The sequence below is a fragment of the Calypte anna genome, chromosome 21 (genome assembly GCF_003957555.1).
Source record: "Calypte anna isolate BGI_N300 chromosome 21, bCalAnn1_v1.p, whole genome shotgun sequence".
Classification (NCBI taxonomy): domain Eukaryota; kingdom Metazoa; phylum Chordata; class Aves; order Apodiformes; family Trochilidae; genus Calypte; species Calypte anna.
The window spans coordinates 3,880,488-3,904,595 of record NC_044266.1 but is presented as its reverse complement, the minus strand read 5'-3'; the positions used below and the strand labels follow the sequence as shown (position 1 = coordinate 3,904,595).

At 43.3% G+C, this 24,108-nt stretch overlaps 1 protein-coding gene across 4 annotated transcripts in view; it reads left to right on the top strand.

Moving 5' to 3' along the window:
• RERE (arginine-glutamic acid dipeptide repeats) overlaps positions 1–23,538 on the top strand; it is a 201,214-nt gene extending 177,676 nt beyond the window's left edge. For 3 of the 4 annotated variants that reach the window (XM_030463519.1, XM_030463521.1, XM_030463522.1), the window contains 11 exons: positions 7,301–7,463; positions 9,675–9,767; positions 10,525–10,724; positions 11,576–11,737; positions 12,776–12,889; positions 13,458–14,836; positions 15,262–15,484; positions 16,327–17,050; positions 18,874–19,020; positions 19,236–19,416; positions 20,485–23,538. In XM_030463519.1, the coding sequence (XP_030319379.1) occupies positions 7,301–7,463; positions 9,675–9,767; positions 10,525–10,724; positions 11,576–11,737; positions 12,776–12,889; positions 13,458–14,836; positions 15,262–15,484; positions 16,327–17,050; positions 18,874–19,020; positions 19,236–19,416; positions 20,485–20,518 (3,420 nt within the window). In that variant the 3' untranslated portion in view covers positions 20,519–23,538. The remainder of the gene's footprint in view (positions 1–7,300; positions 7,464–9,674; positions 9,768–10,524; positions 10,725–11,575; positions 11,738–12,775; positions 12,890–13,457; positions 14,837–15,261; positions 15,485–16,326; positions 17,051–18,873; positions 19,021–19,235; positions 19,417–20,484) is intronic. The other variant, XM_030463520.1, reaches the window with a different exon arrangement.
• Positions 23,539–24,108: the final 570 nt, after the last annotated feature.

The window sequence follows — 24,108 nt, the reverse complement described above, 5'->3', positions numbered from 1 at the left end:
GGCCTTGAGCAATGTGGTCTAGTTGAAGGTGTCCCTGCTCATTCATGGAGGTTGGAGCTAGGTGATCTTTAAGGTCCCTTCCAATCCAAACCATTCTATGATTTTACATGTATGGAAAAGAAAACCCTGAGAACTGTGTCTAACAGCAAGCAGGGTCCTGACTTTTTCACTGTTTTGATAACCTCTTAATTGATAAGTGCCAGAGAGAGCACTGTGGGGCATACCTGGTGGTTATGAAGTCCCAAAGAACGGTAAGTGACACTATTAAAGATAGGCTCTAATAATTAATAATGGATGCAGCCAACAGTCTGTGGGGATTAGGAACTCTGTTGATTAACAAAGAGGAGTCTCTGGAGGAAGAAGCTTTAATTACAAAAGCTTTTTTTTTTGTTCTGGCATGAGGTAAAGCTGGAGAGGGGGTCAGCAGCTTTTAACTGTAGCTGAGGCATAAAAGGATGTGTTAGTTTGTTCTGCATTTGTTTTTGCAGAACTGTTTCAAGTGGTACTGAAATCCCTAAAAATGAAAAATGGAGAAGAATTGTTTGCATGGAGCAGATAGCAAGGGTATGTTCCATCATGCACTGAGTATCTTATTTCCTAACTCTATATGCAGCCTTACAGACCCAGGAAAAGTTTTAGCAAAAGAGCTACATGAAAATTGAGAGTTAGATGTGGTACAGAGCTGTGTTATTGGTGGTTTTTTTTCAGTTTTTGGACAATAACACTGGGATTTCTCTGGTTTGCTACAACCGTGCTATCAAGAGGTAGGAGTGGAACAAGAACATCCAATTGGAAGAAAAAAAATCAGCTTGTATTGAAGGCAAAAGGAAAGCTGAGCTGTTGAGGGATAGCCACCCAGTGCTGTGCTTAAGAAGGATGGATGAGCCTGTCCAATAGGCCTGGGCTTAAATTCCAAAGGAGTTTTAGGGCCTGCCACTGGTGGAACTCCTGACACAGTTTGAGGTTAATGAGTGCAGTTGTACTTCTCACACAGTACTGATCTTGGCCAATGTATGAATCTTCTGTCCCTTTGTTTCTATACCCTATGAAACCTGAAAAGAATGTGCTGAGACTGAATTTGTAGATACTTCATTGGCTTTGTCCTCAAATGGAAGATGCTGTACACTGGTTGAGTGTTACTGTTTTGCCACAGATAAATGCTTGTTTCAAGTAAGACATTATTTACATCCTCTGTTACATATTTTTTCCTATTTTCTCCCCACTTTGCAGTTCCAGTTCACTGCCTGTTTCCTCACAGGGATTCCATTACTTTGTGTCTCTTGCCACTTCCAGTTCCCAGGCATAATTTTGTTCTAAGAGCTGAGTTTAGTTCACACTCACTCGTGATGGTTTTGGTGGTGTTATTGTTATTATTTGGGAATGAGGGTAAATACACTCTCTTGGGACAGTTACAAAAATCATCTCTGTGTTTAAGTAACTGGAAAAAATAAAATGAGTTTATTCTCTTTGCTACCTGAGGAACCTTTAGAGTAAAATTTTCAGGTTCCAGCACTGTTGGGGTGACATGGTTCTGTAGTGACCTGTTGTGAGCTTGGCCTGTGTCACCTATCTGGACAAACCCATAATTTGTAGGATATAAAAGCTCACTCTTCCTCTGATCTGTGCTCATCTAGCAGAGAGAATTATAAAGCATAAAGCTGTATCTGATTGCAGGCTTTTCCCCCAACAACACGAAAATCCAGAAAATCCAGATGGAGCCTCAGCTGGGTTCCCAAGAAATTCTGACACTATTCATGTAGCAGGGCACGAATTGACAGCATAAAAACCCAAGGAGATGGAGTGGGCTCCCTATATCCCAATCTCCTCTTTTGATCCCCACTTGGGCAGCCTCTTTTGCCTGGGTTTTCAAATAAAAAAATGAATCCTTACTGGCAAAACAAGGAAACACAGAGCATTAGGACAGTCAGTCTTCTCTTGTAATTGTAGGTAGAGTTCTTAGCAGAGACCAGGGAGAGAAGGCTGCAAAAGATAATAAGTGGCTAGAGGAATTGCTGGATAAAATGCCTGTACTTTGAAAATATGTTAGAGAACTGAGAGACCTGCAGGGTTCTCCCTAGAGAGCACTCCCTGATATTTAATGTGGGGGTTATTTTGGTTGGTTGGTTTTGGTTTTTTGTTTTTTAGTAATGTTACTAAAATATTGCTTGGTTTTTAAAAGCATCTCTTAAAATTTCAGTAATTCTTCAGATTATGCAGTATTCCAGTGCACCCAAGGTGGACATTAATCAGTGCTATTAAGCAAGCTGCTGAGACTTACTGCTTAATTAGAACATATGTAAACCTATTTGTCAGAGCTGGCAGAGCCACAAAGACCAAGCTTGAAATGGTAAAAATGCCTGTGCTCAGGTCCTGTGGGCTGCACAGAGCTGTTTTATCTCTTCCTTGCTTCATGTTTTCAATTTCAGTCTTGTTTAGACCAGGACAAGAGCTGGAGATGTTCTGCCTGAGTCTCTGCTCAGAAGAAGAGAGAACCCTGCATGCTCTCCACTTGCTGGCTCCTTGCTCCCCAGCTGTCCCTTGGCATGCAGATGTTGTAACCAGGACTGGTAAAGTCAGGGGATTCAGGGAAGTTGGAGGCACTGGAGACAGTGGTTTTACCACAGGGCTTCAGTAATAGGGAGCTTTAGCTAAATTGAGTTGACTTAATAAAATCTTGATGCATTCCAGAAAGATTGTGAATTCATTAAAACCCCAGCTGGATGATCTGTTCCTCTCTGCTCTGCCACGACTGGTTTATAGCCAGTGAAGAGAGTTGTCATTTACCTTTTCTGTGTAATTGCTGTAAAGCTCTTCCCCTCCTCCACCAGTTTTTTTTTTTTTCCCTGGCAGAGCTGGGCTCTGGGGAAATTAAACAGCAATTATTATGTGTGCTCACTCTGTTACACCATAATAGATACTTGAAGGTAAGCTGATGTGTTTGTGTGATTGACTTCCACAGGAGCAGCTTCTGCTGCAAGCTCTGCTGTCAAAACCTCTCAAATCCAGAAATGCATCCGCAGACTTAATCCTGTGTTTACCTAGGGCAAGACTAAACACAAACATGAGGCAGAGCTTGTATTGTGTACTTTACATTTGAAAACTACAGATAAGAAGTGAGGAACCAGGATACCAGCACTTACTGGTGCTGCTCTTGGCTTGTCAAGGGTTTGGAAGAGTTAGGAAAGCCTGCCCTGGTGATGGGGCTTGGAGATTGAGCTGCAAAAAAATATGGATAGGAGCAGTGGTTAAAAAGGGTGGGAGAGGTTAAGAGGAAGGTGCCAGATGCCAAGGCATTTATCTGATAAATGTTGGTCTGTGCTGTGCAGGATGGAGTGGTCTGGGTTAGGGAGGTTGTGGGCTGTTGGGCACAGCTCAGCTTCCAAAGCTGAACTGCAACTGCTACTCCTGTGGCAGTGGATCTGAACCATTCCTTTCGCTTTAAAAATAATCCCTAGAACAGAGCTAAAAGGAGATGAAGGGTGACTTTTTATTCCAGTGTACCCACAACATGGGGTGAAATGGCCTTGGCAGAAGAAGGCAAGAGATTTGAGGAGTTGAGTGCTGGATGTATTTTAAAATTTTAAAACTGGTGGAAGCTGAACCCTGTTTTTTGGTGAAGAACCTAGTCCCTGTGTCTTGTAAAACTTCAGTCGGTGTTTTTGAGAAAAGGTGACATTATAAGCCTGAACAATTCTTCTGATTTGATTTATTGGTTGGGACAGTTAATCAGATGTTAATGTGGAAAAATGGAGTTTCAATTGCAGGAGAGAGGTGGTGGTGAGTGGGGTGAGGCTGTTACTGTCAACAAGGAAGACTGGGAAAGAAATGAAATCTCCCCGCACCGATGGAAAAAGCTGTTCCTTGAGGGACTGATCTAGTGCAGGGAGGAGAAGAGGGTGCCAGAAACACTTGGATGGTGCATGTTGCAAAAGGGGATAGTGTTCTCCTGACTTCAGATGGTCCCTGCACCTCAGACCACTGAGCTGGAGTGGTGAGGAAGGTCCTTCTTGGAAGCATCAGGTTCAGCCCTGCCTGGACTGGCTTGTAAGCCTGGAGTTTCTCTTTTCATCATCAGCCAGAGATCTCACCATAGGCAGAAGTTGTTTCAGTGGTCTCACTCCGTCCTTAATTTATCTCTGAAGTTGGGAAGTGAGGAGGATGTCACCCTTAATTTGAACAAGTACAATGATGTCATGAAAGGAGGGTTCAGTCTCCTTTATCTCATGTGATTTGTGTGTTGCCTGCAATACCCAGTTCCTGGCACAGAACAGCTTCAGAGGGGACACAGGGTGTATTTTGCAGGTTGTTATGTTAGAGCTGTTCCCCTGGGTATAGACCTGCTACCCAGAAAAGCAGATCCAGAGCAGCTGCTGTCAGCCCTCGCCCTGTGCCAGCAGCCGCCTGCCACAGTTCATCAGCTGCCGGCAGTTCCAGCAGAGCTGGAGATGTGTTGACTGCGAGACCTTGTGGTGGGCTGAGGTGAGATGGCCAGGAACAAAATGATCATTACAGGCCATTCATGTCAGCCCCGTTTATGCTTTCCTGTTTGCTTGCAAGCAAAACCAGCAGCTAATTTGCAAGGCTGCCTCTTGTAAAAGGGTCTTTTGATCAATGCGTGCCTGTGTTAATGTTTCAGTAGGCTATTGATTTCTGCAACAGCTTTTGTTCCCTGAATTTATGTGCCATGGGTTTCTAGCAGCACACACTATGCATGTTTGATTAAAGTTCATTTGACTTGAATTGCAGTGAAGCTGGAAGCTGTTTTCACTCCCTGGCTGTAGGACCAAAGCTTTCCTGACTTACTCCTTTGTGCTCAAGCCTCTGCCACCCGTGCAGTCAGCAGTTTGCTGCCTTTAATCCTTCCAGTCCCCCTCCACTCCAGCATTTAATCCTTTAGGTAGACAATATAATATTAGATAGCCAGGCAGCTAATAAGATGTGGCACGGAATTTTTTCAGTGTAGGACGTGTCTAAGCCCTGTGTATCCAAAGAACATGAACGTTCTCTGTGTGTGCTTCCTCTCTGCTTCTTCATCTCTGTCAGAAAGTTGAGTCATTTACTGAGTCACGGAGCTGTGCAGTCTGACAAATTCAGAACACAGAATATTCTTTGGTCTTTTAGTATATCCAGATTTTGTAGATGGGGTGAAAGTTATGCAAAACCTTCTATTTCATCTTTATCTGCGTGAAGTTGTGACAGCAGTTTTGTGAAGGGGGGGACGGACATTATGCTCATGAAGGTAGTGGGGTTTTAGAAATAAAACACCCTTTCTTTTTGAAAAGTTTGGGTTATGAGGTATTGTTTATGTAAGTTGTTAAGCTGATTTGTAAATAGAGGACAAATAGGTTCTCATTTCCTATCCTGTGATGGGAAGAGAAACAGATTGGGTTGGACTCTGCTGTTGCCGTATGTCACAGGACACATTAGATTCATTGACATGAAATTTACTGACTTGCTCCTCAGTGCTGACACCTCAGATTCTGTATACATGAATTTATAGGTAAAATGTAGCAAGTTCCATTTGCCAGAGACTTTCTACCTGTGAAAAGCATTGTATAAGCTTTTCTGCAGAGCTTCATCTGCCTCCTGGCACAGGTTGTATCCTCAAGTTGTGCCAGGTGGACTTTGAGCCTGCTTAATGGACTCCAAGTAAATGGTATTTCTAAAGCAAACACGTACAGTTGAACATGCAGGAGCAGTGCTGGGTGTCAGAACTCTCTGTTCTTCCCAGATTTGACATAGCTTGAATGCTCATTGCCAGCCTGCTCCCATTTTAGTTTTAGATTTTCTTGAGGAAAGAGCAGTAGCATATTTGAAGATTTTTTTAGCGGGGCTCTTGTTCTTCAGAATCTACAATTGTAGGTAAGGATTTGTTTTCCTCACCTGTTCCTTCTTCCTCCTCACCCAATATTTCTCTGTGTACAGGCTGGTGTGAATGTTGTTCAGGTCTCTGGTGGAGTTCAGTAGCATCAGTCCCAGGCTATAGCAATGCAGATCTAAAATGCCTCTCTTCTCTCTGTTGCCAGAACTCCAAGTTGTGCTTGTGGGTTGTTTTGGGGTTTTTCTATTTTTTTTTCCTCTCGTGTTTCTGTTTTTGCATTAGGCTTTGGTAAAATCCTGAAGTGTCTTAAATGTCTAGAACAACATCCTCCTTTTGTCATTGGAGTGTTTGGATGGTACAGATGTTGGTTATGGCTGTAATTGCCTTTTTGAGGCCCTTGGGAGAGTTTGGATTAAGGGTGTGTCCTTATTAGAGTTGAGGCGAGTGATCTGCCCTGAAGAGGCTGCAGGATTTCCCCAGGGAGGGAGCAGGCTGAGGTTAGGTTATTTGATCACATAAAATGTAGTTCAAAGAAACCCTTTTTGTGGGCAATTCAGGTATGTTTGTTCTGATGTTGATTTTTTTCAAGGAGCTGGTTAGAACTTTGCTGTTTTTCTCTTACGACTTGAAAGAAACAACACCTTTTCCCTCAGAGGCAGACAAGTCACCAGGAAATGATGAGGTTTCAAAGTAAGAGAGGAGAGATTAAAACCACATGCTGCTCCTCAGTGCAGCATTACATCCGCTAGTTTGAATGGCAGCTGCTCCACTTTTTTGAATGTAAGCCAGATGCATTATGCTGTAAAATTATCACTCATTTCTCTAGGTGTGCTCTTTTAACTGCTCAATTAATTTAGATGTAGGCATATATATTCAAATTAAAACACAATTTACTATAGTTGGGTTGAGTTGGCTGTAGACTCCTTGCTGAACACATTTTGATTCTAACTTTCAGCATCTTAAAGAGGGATATTTAAAAATAGCTGTGTGCAAGACTGTAGGTTGACAAAATGGCAGTGTCTCTTTTTTCTGTAAACACCAGGGTATTCTTAGCAAGTCTCAGTTATTTGTTCTGACAACTCACTGAAAGGTGGTACCTCTCTGGATGTGGTGCCTCCTGAGCTGTGCAGAGGTGTCCCCAGGATGCTGCCAGCAAGACAAGGGCACCTTCTTCCCAACTGCTGGGACCAGCAGCACTCAGAAGCTGGATGTAGACTTCCCTGTCCTCTTCTAGTGGAGGAGGAGATGAATGAGAGGGTGTTTATTTACTTCTGTTCCTCCCTTACAGAAGTGAACAACCGAAAAAAAAAAAAAATGGAGTTTTTCTTCCTGTCTGAAGAATTCTTTTGTCTGGCTGAAATACATCACAAAGCTTCCTACAAAAATACACATGTGCGCATACAGAGAGCAAAAGGGAGGAAAAAAGGCTGGCAAGTCAGCTTTGCATGCCCCTCTAACATACTCCTTCTGTATTTGCAGGGAGAACTAATCACCTTCTATTACTATTGGAAGAAAACCCCTGAAGCAGCAAGTTCTCGAGCCCACCGTAGGCATCGGAGACAGGCTGTGTTTCGGAGAATTAAAACTCGAACCGCTTCCACTCCAGTCAACACTCCCTCCAGGCCCCCCTCCAGTGAATTCTGTAAGTGGAAGCTAAAAGCAATGCATTTATCTTTGTTTAGATGCAGGGAGCAACAGTAATGTAATGGTGCTGTACCTTCGAGTGAATGAAGCAGGGAAATGGAGTTCAGGCTGTTGCCCTCTCCTGTTCCTATACCATTATGCTGGAATGTGGTAGGCATCTTTGATCACCAAGTGCTTTGTGCAGTTCTTAAACATAAAAGCATCCTGTAAGGATGGAAACCTTACCCTGCTACTGCATTTCCCTACTCTTTGCTTGTTTTTGTGTTGTGTTTTCTCCGGGCTTATTACAGTAATGGGAATTAGAAAACACAAAAAAAAAGGAAGTCCTTCATCCCACTGGAAGGACATCTCCTTCATCCATACTGGGTGACCCACACCTTCTGGATCTCACACTGAGTGCTGCAGTCAGCACTACTGGATTTTAATGCATCGTGGAAGGACATTGGCCTTGACCAGAGCAGAAATGTCTAAACAAGAATGATTACCCAAAGCAGTGAAATGCATTGCATTCCAAAGGGTTCTGATTAATGATGCCTGTATGGGTATATAAACTTTTATCCTTATGTAAAGGTTTATGTTGCCCTGTAACTTCAGTTCTTTCTATGGAATGAACCCAGCACATCTCACGGGCCTTCTAAGGAAAAGGGACTGTGTGGAAGGCAGGAACTGGCAGACCTGTTAATAAAGAACAGGTAGGGGATGTGGTGAGCAGGAGGGATGGAGAATTCTGGAGAGGGTGTTGGTGAGGTAGTAAGAAAGGGCTGTTAGCTTCTCCTGGCTGAAATTAATGGGATTTACTGCTGATTTCTGTGTGCACAAGTATTTAGGATCTTGAATCTACAGCTTGATCCAAGATATTCAGCACTTTTGAGCACATGAGGCTGGAAGGACCAATCCATATGGATCAAACTGAAGGATGAAAATAAAATCAGTTTAGTAAGAGCAAGTTCTATCTTGGTGTCAATTTTTCAGTCACAGTTTAAACACCTGCAAGAATTATTGTAGACATTAGGGTAGCAGTAGCAGCTACTGGTATTAAATGGGGGACCCTGTGTTAATTTGAAGGGTAATGAGTTGATGAGTTGATAAATGTTAATGGCAAATACTCTAGAATTCCTCCCTCTCTCTAACCTGCATGTGTTACAAAATATCCTCTTGGAACCTTTAGAAAAACAGCATTGGATCAAGGACTTATCTTCTAATTAAAGATGTGAACAAAAGAAGCCTCAGGGCTTTCTGCTTGTGACAAATTACAGACCTATTACGATGTGAATTGGTAGTGATGGTGCTGGAAAAATGCAGTGCTCTCAAAAAGAAAGGATGAGTTGTTTTAGAAGATGAGATAAGATAAAGTTTTGGTGATGTCTGCTGATTTTCAGTGGTTTACATGGTGCTTTTTAGCTCACAGCCATGTAATCAGCTTCTTTGGTGTATACTGTTTGCCCCAAAGGGTGGGAACCCTTTATATTTTCTCTATCTTCTAAATGTGACATTCTTGAAATGTAAGTTTGCCATGGGTTAAAACTCTGAAGGAGGCTTGTGGTAAGGATTGGAAAGCTGGTAGTATCCTTGTAGTACCTCCTGCAGAAGAATCACAACATGTTTTTCAAACAGGTACATTGTATGTAAGCATTGTTTCTTCCACCCACAAAACACATTTAGCTCTTAGGTTAAATGTAGTTACTGTCTAATGGAGTGTAACAGCTCAGTTACAATCTGGTTTAGAAGATGAGGTCTGTCTTTAACAAAATAAGACCCAGAAATGTCACCACAGTATCTGTCCATGGAATCTAGTAAAGTAGGATTAAGTATAGAATATTTGACTTACTTGACCAGGTTCAAGAGAGAAAGCTCCTTCCTCTTGGAAAATGGTACTTCTGGAAAAGAGCCTCTAACCAAGCACAGTCAGTATTTGAATGGCAACTTAATTGGAAGAGTACTGCATACTGAATTAAAGGTTTTGTGAATTGTATCACTTGGTGCATTCCTGGAATCCTCCTTCAGTCTGTACACTGGTGAGGTCTGGCCCTGCTTAGTTTGCAAAATAGAAACAATGGTTTGCAAGGCAAGGTGGCTGTAGGAAGCCACGATATTTGTGTGAGATTTATTATTGTTAATGGTTATTTCAGCCAAGTGGGAGGAAGTGTAAAATCCTGCTGAGTTTTTCATTTCTCTTTTCCTCTTCTTCCCTTGTTTTTTCTTCCTTCAGTGGATTTGAGCTCAGCCAGTGAAGATGACTTTGACAGTGAGGACAGTGAACAGGAACTGAAGGGCTACGCCTGTCGCCACTGCTTCACAACCAGTACGCACCTGAGTCATTGCTCTGTTCCTCTCCTTGCTGCTCCTGCCTGTTCAGTGTGGGTTCATCCAAGCAAGAGCAGTGTGTGTTCATGTACAGCTGTTCAAAAAATTGTGGGCTTGAATCAGCTGAAGTACACAGCATTCCTAGCAGAGTTAATCATGCGTTGTCGTTGGAAATTAATGTTGCAGTGACAAAGGAGAATCCTCTGAGAGGCAGACACCTATACAGGCAAAAGTCTACAGAATTCAGTATATAAGATCAGTTTGTGATACAACAAAGCAATATTGGCCTTTGACTGTCATGCCCAAAACTTTATGCTGCATCAGATCTCTTCTACAGAAGCCCTGGGTTCTTGTAGGTGTTCCTGAAAGTTGTCTGATGTTTGGGCATGTGCATGGCATGGAAAGGGAAGGAAATAAGAAGGTCATAGCTCACTTCTCTTGAAGAAACCACAGCTTTGGAGAATAGCTGCCTGTTAGCTCCCAGGTAGAGCAGATAAGGCTTCTTTCTTTGTTTTCAAAGCTGTGATTGCTTAAGTAAGCAAATATTATGTAAATTGAAAATTGAAGATATGCACTGGAACACAGACTAAGCCTGGAACAGGACAGAATTTTCCAAGAATTTCTTGGAGCTTCGTTGCTCATAGAAAAGCAGCTGTTTTCTCTAGTTGTGGTGTGCTTTTTTAAATAATGTAATGTGTTTGTTTTGAATATCTGTTGTATTGTGTATTTTGAGCTGTTGCTTTTTCTGCCCCAAGCTTCCAAGGACTGGCACCACGGTGGTCGAGAGAACATTTTACTGTGCACTGATTGCCGCATTCACTTCAAAAAATACGGAGAGCTGCCACCCATTGAGAAGCCTGTAGACCCACCCCCCTTTATGTTTAAGCCTGTCAAAGAGGAAGATGATGGACTTAGTGGAAAGCATAGCATGAGGACAAGGCGGAGTCGAGGCTCGGTAGGCTGAACACTTACATTGCAGTTTCTTCTGTAAAGAGGAGGTGTTGTCAAGGAAAAAGGTGGTCAGGCTTCGAAAACGACTCTTCCTCCACCTTGTTTGTCTGCTGCTGTATTTGTGTGTGCAAGCCTGAGATTTGCTGAGGTTGAAGCTTTCTTTGGCAAGTTCTAGTCAAGCTTGATATTTCTATGTTTAGTGGGTGGCAGTGGGCTGTCATCAGAAGGGCAGATGCAGCAGATAGATTTGTTTTCCTTACCCGTCCCTCTCTATCTTTCTGATCATGATGGTATGATAATTGCTTCTAAATATCTTGTGAGGCTGCACTGTCAGGTAAGGTTGGCTTCATTGTTTTATGGTAGTCAATCATCCAAAAACCTGTGAGGGAAACAGATTCAATGATTGAAATACACTTGACTGGGATTCCTTATTGCAAAGCAGGAACACATTGAAACCGTGGTTTTAGAAACTGGTCTTGACTGCTTGAATGCCAAGAGAGAGCCTTTATTTTAATCACCTCAGTCACTCTGAGTGTTTGCACACTTAAAAATGTGAGTGCCTGTGTTTCACAAAGAAAATTCAGCATGCAAACAGCAGCAGCTTTGGAGCATCTTTCTAATATTGTTTCTAGCAGATAGTAATAAACAAAATCACTAGCACTTGATGGTTTTGAGTAGAGAAATTAAAGACTTGCCTCCTTTTGCCTTGAAGTCCGGATGAGTTTTCAAGAAAATTTCATTTCTCAAACTCTGTACAGGAGCACTCCATCCATTCCTCTATTGTAAAGCAGACCAAAATGACAAGTTTGGACAAATGCTGACTTTGATGAACTTGTATTTCTCTTCACCAAATAGATGTCTACACTACGTAGTGGTCGTAAAAAGCAGCCAGCCAGCCCTGATGGTAGAGCCTCCCCTATCAATGAAGACATCCGTTCCAGTGGCCGCAACTCCCCCAGTGCTGCCAGCACCTCCAGCAATGACAGCAAAGCAGATTCAGTGAAGAAGTCTACCAAGGTAAAATTTTTCCATTCTTCTTTGTGTGTGTGTGTGTGTTAGGACTGGACATCAGTGGCCTCTTCAGGCAGATAAATGAGATGCAGATTCTGGAAGGCCCAGGGAATCTCTTGGTGACCTAGAAATTCCTACTTGTTTGCATAAGCAAAAAAAATGTGATGGTGCATCTTGACTGATGCTTTGTGCTTGCATGTAAGGATGTGTAGTGATAACCATTACAGTATCCTCACATAACCTTACTGCTCTTATGATAAATTAATCCTTCAATTTCAGATGCAAATGTAGGCATTAAAGTAGTATAAAGAAGTAATACAGATCAGAAATGCTGTATTTGAGACAAGTAGACAGTTTGGGGGATTTTTTTTAAGCAGTACTTAATCTTTGTTTACAAAGGAATATGAATATGTAGTAATTGAGGCTACTTCTGTTACTGGTTTTCTGTATGTATATTTACATAATTTTTCAGAGCAAGCTGACGGTTTAGTCTGTTTCTAATAAGTGCCTTTCAAAGAAACTATTAAAGAAAGCAAGCCAGATGAAGTGGGAAAGCTTGCCATTAAGCACTGTAAATTGAAAAGTAGCAGGTTAAAAATACATAATTAAAAAAGAAACCCAAAAAACTGAAAACTGGAGTATGGAGCAAGTTTTCACATGATAAAACTGAACTAAGCAAAACTTGAAGTTAGGTTAGGTAATTATGTGGTGTATAAAGCTTTCCAAGGCCATAAAAGAAGGTAGTAATCTGGTAATAGCTACTCACTGCTAGCCCTATGTTTGAGGGGATATAAAAATATCCCTCTCAGAATATCAGGAGTAAAGCAAGATTTCCATGTGTTAGAAAGAGACTTTTCATGGACCTGTCTACTGCAGAAATGCTTGCTCCATCTTCTGTCAACAACTGGTGTTGGTCTCTTTTAGAAGAGTGTACTCCATAGGGACCCTTCTTATTTATTTGCATTAAATAGCACTGGCATATGCTTAATTTACTTTTGCATTTACATCACTGGTAACTGTTGTGTTCTACATGTTTTGTGGCAGAAAATAAAGGAAGAGGCATCTTCTCCTCTCAAGAACTCCAAGAGGCAGCGGGAAAAGGCAGCTTCTGACACAGAGGAACCAGACAGGTCCAATGCCAAAAAATCCAAAACTCAAGTGAGTCCCACAGAGGAATATTTTTTCTTAGGAGACTGGTTTGAGAGTGGGAGGAGGTGCAAACCCAGTAACAAACCAAAGACATGAAATTGATTTAAGCCACAGCAAATTCTAACTTAAAGCTGTGGCTGGAAAGCAACCACCTTTATAATGTGTTCCTTCTGTTGAAAAGCAGTGGGTAAGTCCAGAAGTCTTTTTTAATATCAGTAATAACTGTGTAGGAGTGTATGTGAATAATTTTCCACCCCGTGCTCCAAATATTTTTAATTAAAATTTGTTTTTCTTCTCCTGTGGCAAGTTTGAAGACCACCACTGGAGTACTCTAAATTTAATGGTATCAAATGCTTTCAGGATGTCTTCTCAGCTCAAAAAGAGCCTGGCTTCATTGTCTTTGCCCCTTCTTTTATGATATTTGTGTTGCCTGGGCTGGTTTAAGTCCTGTGAGGTTGAAGGGGTGATTCTTGCTCTTGTGTTTGCACACCACGTGTAAGAGTTTGCATCATGTGGTGTGCTGGAAAGGTTCTTTGTGCAATGTTCTCATGCAGTGAGATTCCTTCCCTCTCTGCAGGAGATCAGCAGGCCAAACTCTCCCTCAGAGGGTGAGGGCGAAGGGGAGAGCTCCGACAGCCGCAGTGTCAATGATGAAGGGAGCAGTGACCCCAAGGACATTGACCAGGATAACCGGAGCACCTCACCCAGCATCCCGAGCCCTCAAGACAATGAAAGTGACTCAGATTCCTCTGCTCAACAGCAAGTGCTGCAGGCACAGCCCCAAGTCCTTCAGGCACAGAATGGCTCTGGCCAGGCTCCTCCTCCAACACCACCAGTCTCAGCCCAGTTACCAGCATCGCTGCCAGCGGTGTCCAGTGCTACTGCAGCTCCACCACAGGTCTCACCGTCAGCATCCCAGCCCTCCAGCCAGCCCCAGGCCCCTGCCCCACCACCTCCTCATTCCCACATCCAGCAGGCCCCTGCCTTGCACCCTCAGAGGCTCCCATCCCCCCACCCACCGCTGCAGCCTCTGAGTGTGTCTCAGAGCCAGCCAGCCCCTGCCTCCTCCCAGGCCCACTCCCAGCCTCCCCTCCACAGCCAGGCCCAGCCTGCCCCTCACAGCCTGCAGGCTCAGCCCCTCCTGCCTCACCCTGTACCTTCCCAGCCCTTTTCCCTCCCCACTCAGTCATCTCAGTCTCAGGTTCCCCTTCAGACACAAGCACCATCTCATTCTCACTCCTCTCTCCAGGTCTCACAGCCTGTCCTGCCAACTGCAACCTCGCTGCAGCAGGCTCAGCCCCCCCGGGAGCAGCCCCTGCCCCCTGCTCCCATGGCCATGCCTCATATCAAACCTCCTCCTACTACCCCAATCCCTCAGCTCCCCACTGCTCCATCCCACAAGCACCCTCCTCATCTTTCTGGCCCATCTCCATTCTCAATGAACTCCAACCTGCCTCCGCCACCTGCTTTAAAACCTCTGAGCTCCCTCTCAACTCATCACCCTCCATCTGCACACCCTCCTCCTTTGCAGCTGATGCCTCAAAGCCAACCATTGCAGTCTTCACAAGCCCAGCCTCCCGTGCTGACACAGAATCAGAGCCTTCCCCCACCTGCTAATCACCCCCCATCCGGACTCCATCAGGTATCCTCCCAGCCCACCTTTTCTCAGCATCCATTTGTCCCAGGAGGTCCACCTTCCATCACCCCTCCTTCTTGCCCCTCCACTTCCACACCACCCACTGTGCCTGGCATCCCACTTCAGACTTCCATCTCCACGTCAGCAGCTTCTAGTGGAAACGTGCCAGTGGTGACAGCCTGCACGCTACCACCTATTCAAATCAAAGAAGAAGTCCCAGATGAAACTGAGGAACCAGAAAGCCCTCCCCCTCCACCCAGAAGTCCATCACCAGAACCTACTGTGGTGGATACACCAAGTCATGCTAGTCAATCAGCCAGGTATGGAGGTTGTCAGAAGTGCTTCTTCAATGTGCTCTGGTTTAATGTGTAGCGGGGCACTCCCAAAAGCTGAGAAATAAGCTCCTGGGGGAGCTGAGTGTATTTTACATGTGCATCTTGTCAGCCTCTCTTTCTAGCATGATTTCCCTCTGTTTTTCTAGAAATGTGCTGTTTCACCCAGCATATTCAGAGAGGGCATTACAGTTTGTAATTGTGAGAGACGGGTTTTATACTTTGTTTGTCTGTGGTACAATTAATTTGATGTGATACAATTAATTTTATCATGGTTTTCAGGGAAGGAGGTGGTGCTGTTGTGTAAATGTAGAATGATACTTTTCTGTTTCTTTTTTGGACATAAAGCTCTTAAACCTCACACTCCTGCATCTTTCCCAGTGCTAACACTCCTTCTGTTCTGTTTCTTTCAGGTTCTATAAGCACCTGGACCGTGGCTACAATTCCTGCTCAAGAGCAGACTTATACTTCATGCCTCTGGCAGGATCAAAACTGGCCAAGAAGAGAGAAGAGGCCATTGAAAAAGCCAAAAGAGAAGCCGAGCAGAAAGCCAGAGAAGAGAGGGAAAGAGAAAAAGAAAAAGAGAAGGAAAGAGAGAGGGAGCGAGAGCGTGAAAGAGAGGCAGAAAGAGCTGCGGTAGGTTTATTGGTAGCTAAGAGTGGCTCAGGGGAGCAGGGGTGGCTGGATCTGACCTGGGTGGTGACTACGGAGGGCAAATCCCAAGAAGCACTTGAATGCATTTGCAAGCAGGTATTTGGGAATGCAGGAGCATGGTGTATTAAGTGAAAGGCACCCAGAGCGAGCACCTCCTGGCCTGCCTGTGACTTTCTCCTCTTAAAGGGAAATAAAGTTTCCACTCCTGGTCTGTTCCTGATGTGTGGGAAGCCAGTGTAACTGGGGATAACAAGTATTAATGTTTACTTGCAGTGGAAAAGACAGTGAACGCCTTTGTGTACCTTCTACTGTGCAGGCACAAGAGTACTGTCTGCTGAAATAAAGAATCTGAAGGCTTTTTAAATTTGTTTTTATGGGTAGATGCAAACTCCAGGGAGATGCAAAGTCCTGATGTGAAAGGAGTGCAGTTTGCTGTGTTGCACATCGTGGAGATGAGTTTTAGGATAGCAGTCAAGTGTGGAGAGGAAGAGCACACTGCAAGCAGGAATGGTAGTCTGTAGCGACATGTACCAGCCAGCTGTTGCCCATGGCTGTGAAAACTGCCAACCACTTGCTGCTCTACTAATGGCAAAGCTGTTAGTGTAACTTTGAGGCTGCTTCACAGGGTAGTTATCTTCTGACCTATAAAATAGACAGTATTCCCCAAACCACGCTGGAGGACAGAATTGTGAGACTGAGCAGGCTGAACTTACCTCCCTGTAAAGATTGAAGCGGAGGAAGGGAAATTTGTGTCTGCTGTGTTTTTAAGCCAAATGTGTTGAACTAAAATTCTCTTCCCTCCCCTCCCTCCCCTTTCTGTGCAGCAGAAGGTATCCAGCTCCTCCCATGAAGGCCGCCTTGGAGAGTCTCAGCTCAGTGGGCCAGCACATATGAGACCTTCATTTGAACCTCCACCAACAACCATCGCTGCTGTCCCACCTTACATCGGTCCCGACACACCTGCTTTACGAACGCTGAGTGAATACGCCCGTCCTCACGTCATGTCACCAACAAACCGTAACCATCCCTTCTTTGTCCCCCTGAACCCCACGGATCCACTTCTGGCCTACCACATGCCCGGCCTCTATAACGTGGATCCCACCATTCGGGAGCGAGAGCTGCGGGAACGGGAGATCCGTGAGCGAGAAATCCGGGAGAGGGAGTTGAGAGAGAGGATGAAACCTGGCTTTGAGGTGAAGCCCCCAGAGCTGGATGCGCTGCACCCAGCTACTAACCCCATGGAGCATTTTGCCAGGCACGGTGCACTGACTATTCCCCCGACAGCGGGACCTCACCCGTTTGCTTCCTTCCATCCGGGTTTGAACCCCTTGGAAAGAGAGAGACTTGCACTGGCAGGGCCACAGCTACGGCCTGAAATGAGCTACCCCGACAGACTGGCTGCGGAGAGGATACACGCGGAGCGGATGGCATCACTGACAAACGACCCCTTGGCACGGCTCCAGATGTTCAATGTCACTCCTCACCATCACCAACATTCACACATCCACTCACATTTACACCTACATCAGCAGGATCCCTTACATCAAGGTGAGCCCAGGGGAAGTAGATCTGGGAGGTTCCTCAGGGAATCTCTCTGCTGAGCTGGTAGCACCAGCCCAGCCGAAACAGGCAGAGCTGGGATATTGGTTAAAGCAGCAAAATCCCAGTTTACTTGTAGGTGATGAGACTTTTGGACTGTCTAAGGTTGTGAAACCCGAAATGCAAACAATGGTTTCTTGGGGGAGGATGGACCAGTGGTGTCTAACAATGACTTTTTCTTGGGTGGGTGGACTACGAACAGCGAGCGATAAAATAAGTGATAGTAACAGTGATCTTCATGGTGACTGGCACTGTGAAAGCTTTGCTGGTTTATTGGTTTTGTGGTGTTTCTGTTTTTTTTAAGTATTGAAGTCTCAGAGCACCACCTTACAGTGGTGTCTGGTGTGTGCAGGTGGAGACTCCACTGGGTGAAGTCGTCATCACTAGAAGAGATGTCATGGAGTTGGGAGCACTGCTAAAGCTGGTGCTGTGTATAATGACTATAGCTGGAGAGGAGCCATAGGTGGTGTTTCCATATAGAAACTGGAAAAAAACTCAAGAGAGGAAGCTTTCCATCTTTTTAGCCATTTGACATGCTAACCATCTGGCTTTGTTTGAGCTGAAATACTCTGTCACAGTTCTAATATAGAACCATGCAAATTTATGGGTTGGCATCTTTGTAGCTACTGCATATTCGTATGTGTGGAAATTTTTTTTTTTTTAAGTATTTAATAATCTCAAAAGTTAATCCATACCCTGCTCATTTCTAAAGCAATGTACATGATTATTCCTCTAGAATTCTGGAGTCTGGAAGATGACGCACTAAGAATCTTTTTCATTTTTGGTGGCAGACTAGAGAGAACATAGCAAGCAAGGCACCAGGTGCAGTAGCTGCTAAGTAGAAAAAAAAGTGTCCGAGTACTTTAAGTACAGTTTCTAGTGCAGCTGGCTACAAGTGTAGTGTTTGTGCAAGTAATTATAGCATACTTTGCCTTGGAGCAATATGCATTAGAAGTAGTAGGGTTGTCTGTTTTTTGGAGTTTGGAAGGAATTTGAGTGTTGTTACAGAAGCCAAATTGTATAGCAAGGAAATCAGCAGGGCCTGGCTGAGCTTGTTAAGGAGCAGGGGTTACAGGGAAGAGATAATAGCAGTGATTATCAGCTTTAGCTGTGTGCTGTGGGCTTTGGTTGAGACTGACTGCAAATTACAGACTGGTTCAGTTTGAGGCAGGTTTGCATATTCCACTGATAGCAGAAGAAATTTGTCACAGATGGTGTCTGTACAAGGATTTTGTGGTCAGGTAAGTCATGACCTCTGTTCCAAGTAAGCCTAGATACTCCCTAATTACTCATTCCAGATAAAAACATGGCTAGAACATTCTCATTTGCAGCCTAGTGAGAGACTGGTGCAGACAAGGCCAAGTCAATTCAGTGTCAGGTCTCTTACCTGTATTTGCAGAGTAATTTGGCTTTGATCTTGGATGCCGCAGAAGGATGTAAAGGCAGAAGGATGTTTAAATGCTTCTGTACTGAATAATACCAGGGACCCTTCCATTTCATGTGTGCAGAGTGCAGAGGGGAAGTAGAAACAAGAGGTTTTCTTCCCCAGCTGTTTAAGAGAATTTCTTTTTAATGTAGCAATCAAAAGCCCTGGGTTGTTGCTTGAACAATTAAGACTGATAAGCAGATGTCACTTGAAGATAAGCTTCTGGAACTACATGCCAGTTAGGCCAAATGCTGATCCAGCTCAATTCTAATAGGGTTTTTGATCTCCCAAGGCTGAGTGGTGCTTCCCAAAGCAGTTGATTATTTTTTTCTGTCTTCTTTCAAAGGTTCAGCAGGACCTGTTCACCCGCTGGTGGATCCTTTAGCAGCTGGACCCCATTTGGCACGTTTTCCCTACCCACCTGGGACCATCCCCAACCCATTGCTAGGTCAGCCACCTCATGAGCATGAAATGCTCCGACATCCCGTCTTTGGTGAGAGCATTTAATGATCCTTTGCTGAGGTTGGTTCATGAGCTGAACCATCATCTTTTTTTTTGGGTCTTAGCATTTCAAGGGAGGGGAGTTGGCAGTCAAGCTGTAACTTAAGTAACAGCCAAAGGTTGGTTTGTTTAAAAAAATTAAAAAACTTCAGCTTTGTGCAGACCTTAGAGCAAACAAGTGTCTAAAAATGGGCAACTCTCTCTTAGGTACTCCTTATCCACGAGATCTGCCTGGTGCCATTCCACCTCCTATGTCAGCAGCCCACCAACTGCAGGCCATGCATGCCCAGTCAGCAGAGCTGCAAAGACTAGCAATGGAGCAGCAGTGGTTGCACGGGCATCCTCACATGCATGGTGGTCATCTACCAAGTCAGGAAGATTATTACAGGTGAGAAACACAATGAAGGCTGTTGGAAACTTGCAGGTGCTACAGCTTCTTTCATCTTTCCATCTGTTTTCCTCTGAATTACTGCCTTTCTTACTGGTTGCCAAGTTACTGTCTTGATAACAGTTATGAAAGATGGTGAAGCTGTACTGGGACCTAATTTGGGCATAGGTGATTGGGCAGAGTGGAATCTAGGTCGAAATTACTCGCACAGGATGGAGATCAGTTACATCTTACATTGCAGAAACACTTGTGGGTTTTTTTGTGTGATCCCATGATTGCTGCTTTCACATCTTTCTTCCTTGAGAACAGTCAGGGAAGGTGGGTAAAAGCTTTCTGTATGAGAAGACGATAGGAATTCATTCAGTCTTAAGAAATCTTAAGAAAATCTTAAGATCGTAAGAAATCTTAAGAAATTAAATCCTGTTAAGGATAACAGGAAATGTGTGAGTACTATGGGTACTACCAGCTGACAAATCCCACGAGTTCTTTCTCCCCAGAATGCTGTATAGTGTTGGTAAGTGAGTGGTTCTCTTCGTGGCCTACCCTATATGACACCCCCTTCCTTGCTGTTTGGCAGTGCCACTGACAATACATCAGCTAAGAAGAAAAAGCCACCAGCACCTAGCAAGGGTCATTCCTCATCTCTGTGTGTGGCAAGGCTATACAGGCAGCAGCATGTTAAACACCTCTTGTGCTGCTTTACTCTGTTTCAGTCCTTGCTTCAGCTGTCCGAAATTGCCTGCCGGCCTCATGCTGGGGGTCAGCCAGGCTGCCTGAAGCTGACTGTCAATATCTGTAGCTGGAGATAAAGCTGCAGCTGGATGAGCTGGCACTGGTGATCTTGTTCATGTTTAAGGAACACTGGAGTAGCAAAAGGTCATCCCTTCCTCCCACGGGGGAGTGTTACCACGGCTGCTACAATGGCTCCTGCTTTTGTGCTGAAGGCTCCCAAGTCCTGTGGCAACCTCTGTTCCCTTCAGGACACAGGGGTGAGGTTAGGAGGAAGGAAGCAGTCTCTGAAGTGCCACCTCCTTCGTTGTGTTAAAATGAGTTTTCTTTCTCTTGCAGTCGACTGAAGAAAGAAGGCGACAAACAGTTGTAATAAATTATTTATTTGTAATGCTGGCTATGGAAACCCCAGTCCTTGGGAAGGAGTGGAACATTTTTACATACAATAAGAGCTACAAAAGGAAAAGAATATCTTATAAAGATTTCTTTATATATTTAAAATGGAAACAACCACCCAACAAGTAGAGACTTATCAGCATAGTGTTCATTTGTAGAGAAGATTTCTCAAGACTGGTGTGGGTCTCCCTGCATGACAACGTATTCAGAAGCCTATTGAAAATACAGGACTGTGTGGAATATTCAGAGAACTTCCTGCAATCTTGCTTTTTTTGGGTTTGTTTTTCTTTCTTTCTTACTAGTTTGTTTTGAGTAGGTGCTAGAATCAGGTTCACAACACGAGTCACTGTGCGTGAAGAGACACTCAATGCATCTATAGCTATTTTAAAAAGAACAAGGATTGCAAGTAGGTGGCATAACAAGCTCTGAATCCAAGTGCTATAATAATAAAAATCTACTTTTATTTTAATACATTGTAGGAAATCTTCATAATTTTAAAGAGAGCTCAGTTCTGCAGCATGGCTTTTTAAGTCTGTAAATAACTTTTTTTGGGTAGAGGGAAGAAACAAAACAAAACCCCAGAAACGTTTATCTTGATTTTCAGTAACATCACAAATTGTGAATTCCTACCTGGTATTGACAGAATACAGAGTTGATTTTTTAATAAAATATATATATATAATTATCCCTTTAATTAAAGGGAATAATGGGTATCAGTAATTTCAAAAGGGTAAAAGCTTGACATTTGGTTTGATATCAACAAAATAAGCATTAAAGGGAGTCACAGGGATAATGTTGCAAATGACTGTTTCTCTGTTCTTGGTTTTTTGGTTTGGTTGTTTGGTTTTATTTTGTTGTTCATGTTGCATCTCTCTGTTCTGTAGATTATTTCTGTTGAGTTGGGTTTCTCAGCAGTACAGGTGTCCCTTGGAACCAGCTTACCCTTTTGATGCCTACTTCAAGGGTTCGTGTTCAATGTGACTATAATACACTTCTTTCCTATTACCTTTTGAAACTTTTAATCTTTAACTACATTGGTTTTAGATTTTAGGCAAAAGTTCAAAGAATTAACCTGTTCTAAAGTACCTTTTTAAAAATGTCCATGGCTCAGACTAGTGCAGCCAGAATTTTGTATGCATGTGCATATTTTTGGAGGACATGCTCTTTCTGGCCTCTTAGGTTTGATACATTCTTAAGAAAAGTGGACAGGCAACTCTGTGTTCTTCAAGTTTTTTTGCAAAGACCAGTATGTATTTCTCTTGGACTGTTTTAGTTTTGGTTTTTGTAAGGAAAAACTTTTTAATTGCCACCAGTGTTCTGTATCTCAGGAACTTACTGCTTTGGGATTAACCAGATATATGGACAGTAACATTTACTGACTCCCAACACAACAGGTCCATGCAGAAAAACTCCTGTTGGCTACTTCCCATGGGGATGGTAAAAGGAGAGGAATACACAGAAGGCCAGTGAGCATTATTCTGGAGACAACTCTGATTACTGCCTAGGCAGAATTTTAGTTTTTCACTGTTTTGCCATGGGTTTTCTTTGCCAGAGCAGAGGGTGATGCAACCAACGGACATCTGAATCTGCTGGCCATTTTTTCTGATGGTGCATAAATTTCTCCCCGTTCTCTCTCTCTCTCTCTCTCATCTCATGAGTGCTCTCTCTCTGCTGTTGTAGACTGTTCAGTGTGATGGTTGTGTCATAGGACTGTACTGAGCCATGTCTGATAAACTTGTAGTTAATCATACATTCTGATGGAAGGCACGGCATGCGCGGTGCTTCCGCTGCCTCTCAGGTCTCAAAACAGTGGCCATGCCAAAAGATGACTGTTGCATGGTTAGTAACATCCATTTTCCAATTAAAAATACACATTGGAATATTATTATAGGCCCACTTTAGACGAGTGTACAGGGAAGAGAGGACTATTTCATCTGATGTTTATCTTCCTTTTTTTTCTGTCCTCCATTCCAGATTTCTCAATGCTAAAAAACTGCATTAGCATTTAATCGGTTCCAGCTGCTGTATTTGAACTCTGTGAAGGTATTAGGAAGAGCAGCTAGTGTTTCTGAGATTGGGAAACCATCAGGTCAGTCTAGAACTGAGGATGGCAAAGTCTTCAGTCAATACCTTCAAGTCACTTTCTGCAGTGATCAGGTGAAACAGTTTTCTTCTGAGTAACTTCTTTACTTCTGGTAACTGTCAGGTAGCTAGTAAGATCAGTCTGCTCAGCAGAGAGAGTGCCTCAGTTTACTTAAAAGGTCTGATTAGGCACATTTCATTTAAACCTCCCCTCCCTGATTCTACCATGTGGAATTTGGGAGCTGTCAGCCACTTCAGCCATTTCTTCTGATCCTTTTCTTTTGCTGTTTTTTTTAGGTATAGGTCATCTTAAGATAAAAAAAGCTAATTGTGTCCCATGCTTCTCTCTTGGTCTGTATTTTATTTTTCAGCTGAATTTTGCAGTCTGTTCAAAAGCTATTAATTAATCTTTCTTTTTTTTCTCCTCTCTCTTTCCCCCCCCTCCCTCTCAGAAAAGCATTCAGCAAACAAGCACTGAAATTCTTCCATTTTAGACCAATGATTAACTACAACTTTACATGCAGTGGTTTTTGAAGCCATCTTGGTGTTCAATGCCCTGTTAAAACAACCCAGACCTTTCAACTTTCGTTAAGAAATCTCTGTTTTGAAAGTTTATTTTTTAATTTTGCTTTAATGTTTTTGAAACGTCTCTCTTGTTCTGTGTCGTCATGGTTGAGCTTGTTTCACTGCACCGTTAAAGCAGAGTGTACATTCTGACTGCTACATTTATATATATCTTGAAGCTTAATGTATATATGAGTAGTTTGCCATGGGATAACACAGTGTAAACAGAGTAGAAGCCCAGAAATCGTGACTTCTGTGTTCTCTCCATTTGAGTATTTTGTAATTTTTTTGAAATATTTGTGGACATAAATAAAACCAAGCTACACTACAGCAGCCAGGTTTTGCCTGCAAGCAAAATGTGTCTGTTGATTGTTGTTAGTGGGAACAGTTATTGTCATTTGGGATAATATGGGATGCCAGCATGGCTATCTAGTTTGTTTCAAAGCTGTCTTGTCTTTTTCAGCTTCATGGTTTTTTTTTTCTTGAGGTAATTTAATTTTTAATACAAAGTGCGCAAAACACCAACATCATGTCCAATTTCAGAGTATATTCTGCCTCCCTGCTCTGCTTTTACGCTTTAGGATCCTAACTTAGGCATGGTTTTCCATAAGTTAAGCAGTCAAATTGATAAGGAGGAATGTGTATGGATGTTTTGGCTGTCCTGGTTTCAGGGGGTTTCTGTGTACCCTGGTAATGTATTGTAGCCACTCAGCTGCCCGAGCACACAAACAAATAGTTAAAATGAAGTGTGTGCCTAAGGTTGCATTGCATCAGCCAAAATGAGAACTTACAAAGCAGAGGGCTCAGTTCCTCTACTTTCCACAGCAGAGTAGGAAAGACTCAGAGTCATCATTGTAATTTTTTTTTAATTTGCCAAAGGTGTTCAAAAAAACATGCTAGGGAAAATGAGGCCTGATGTCT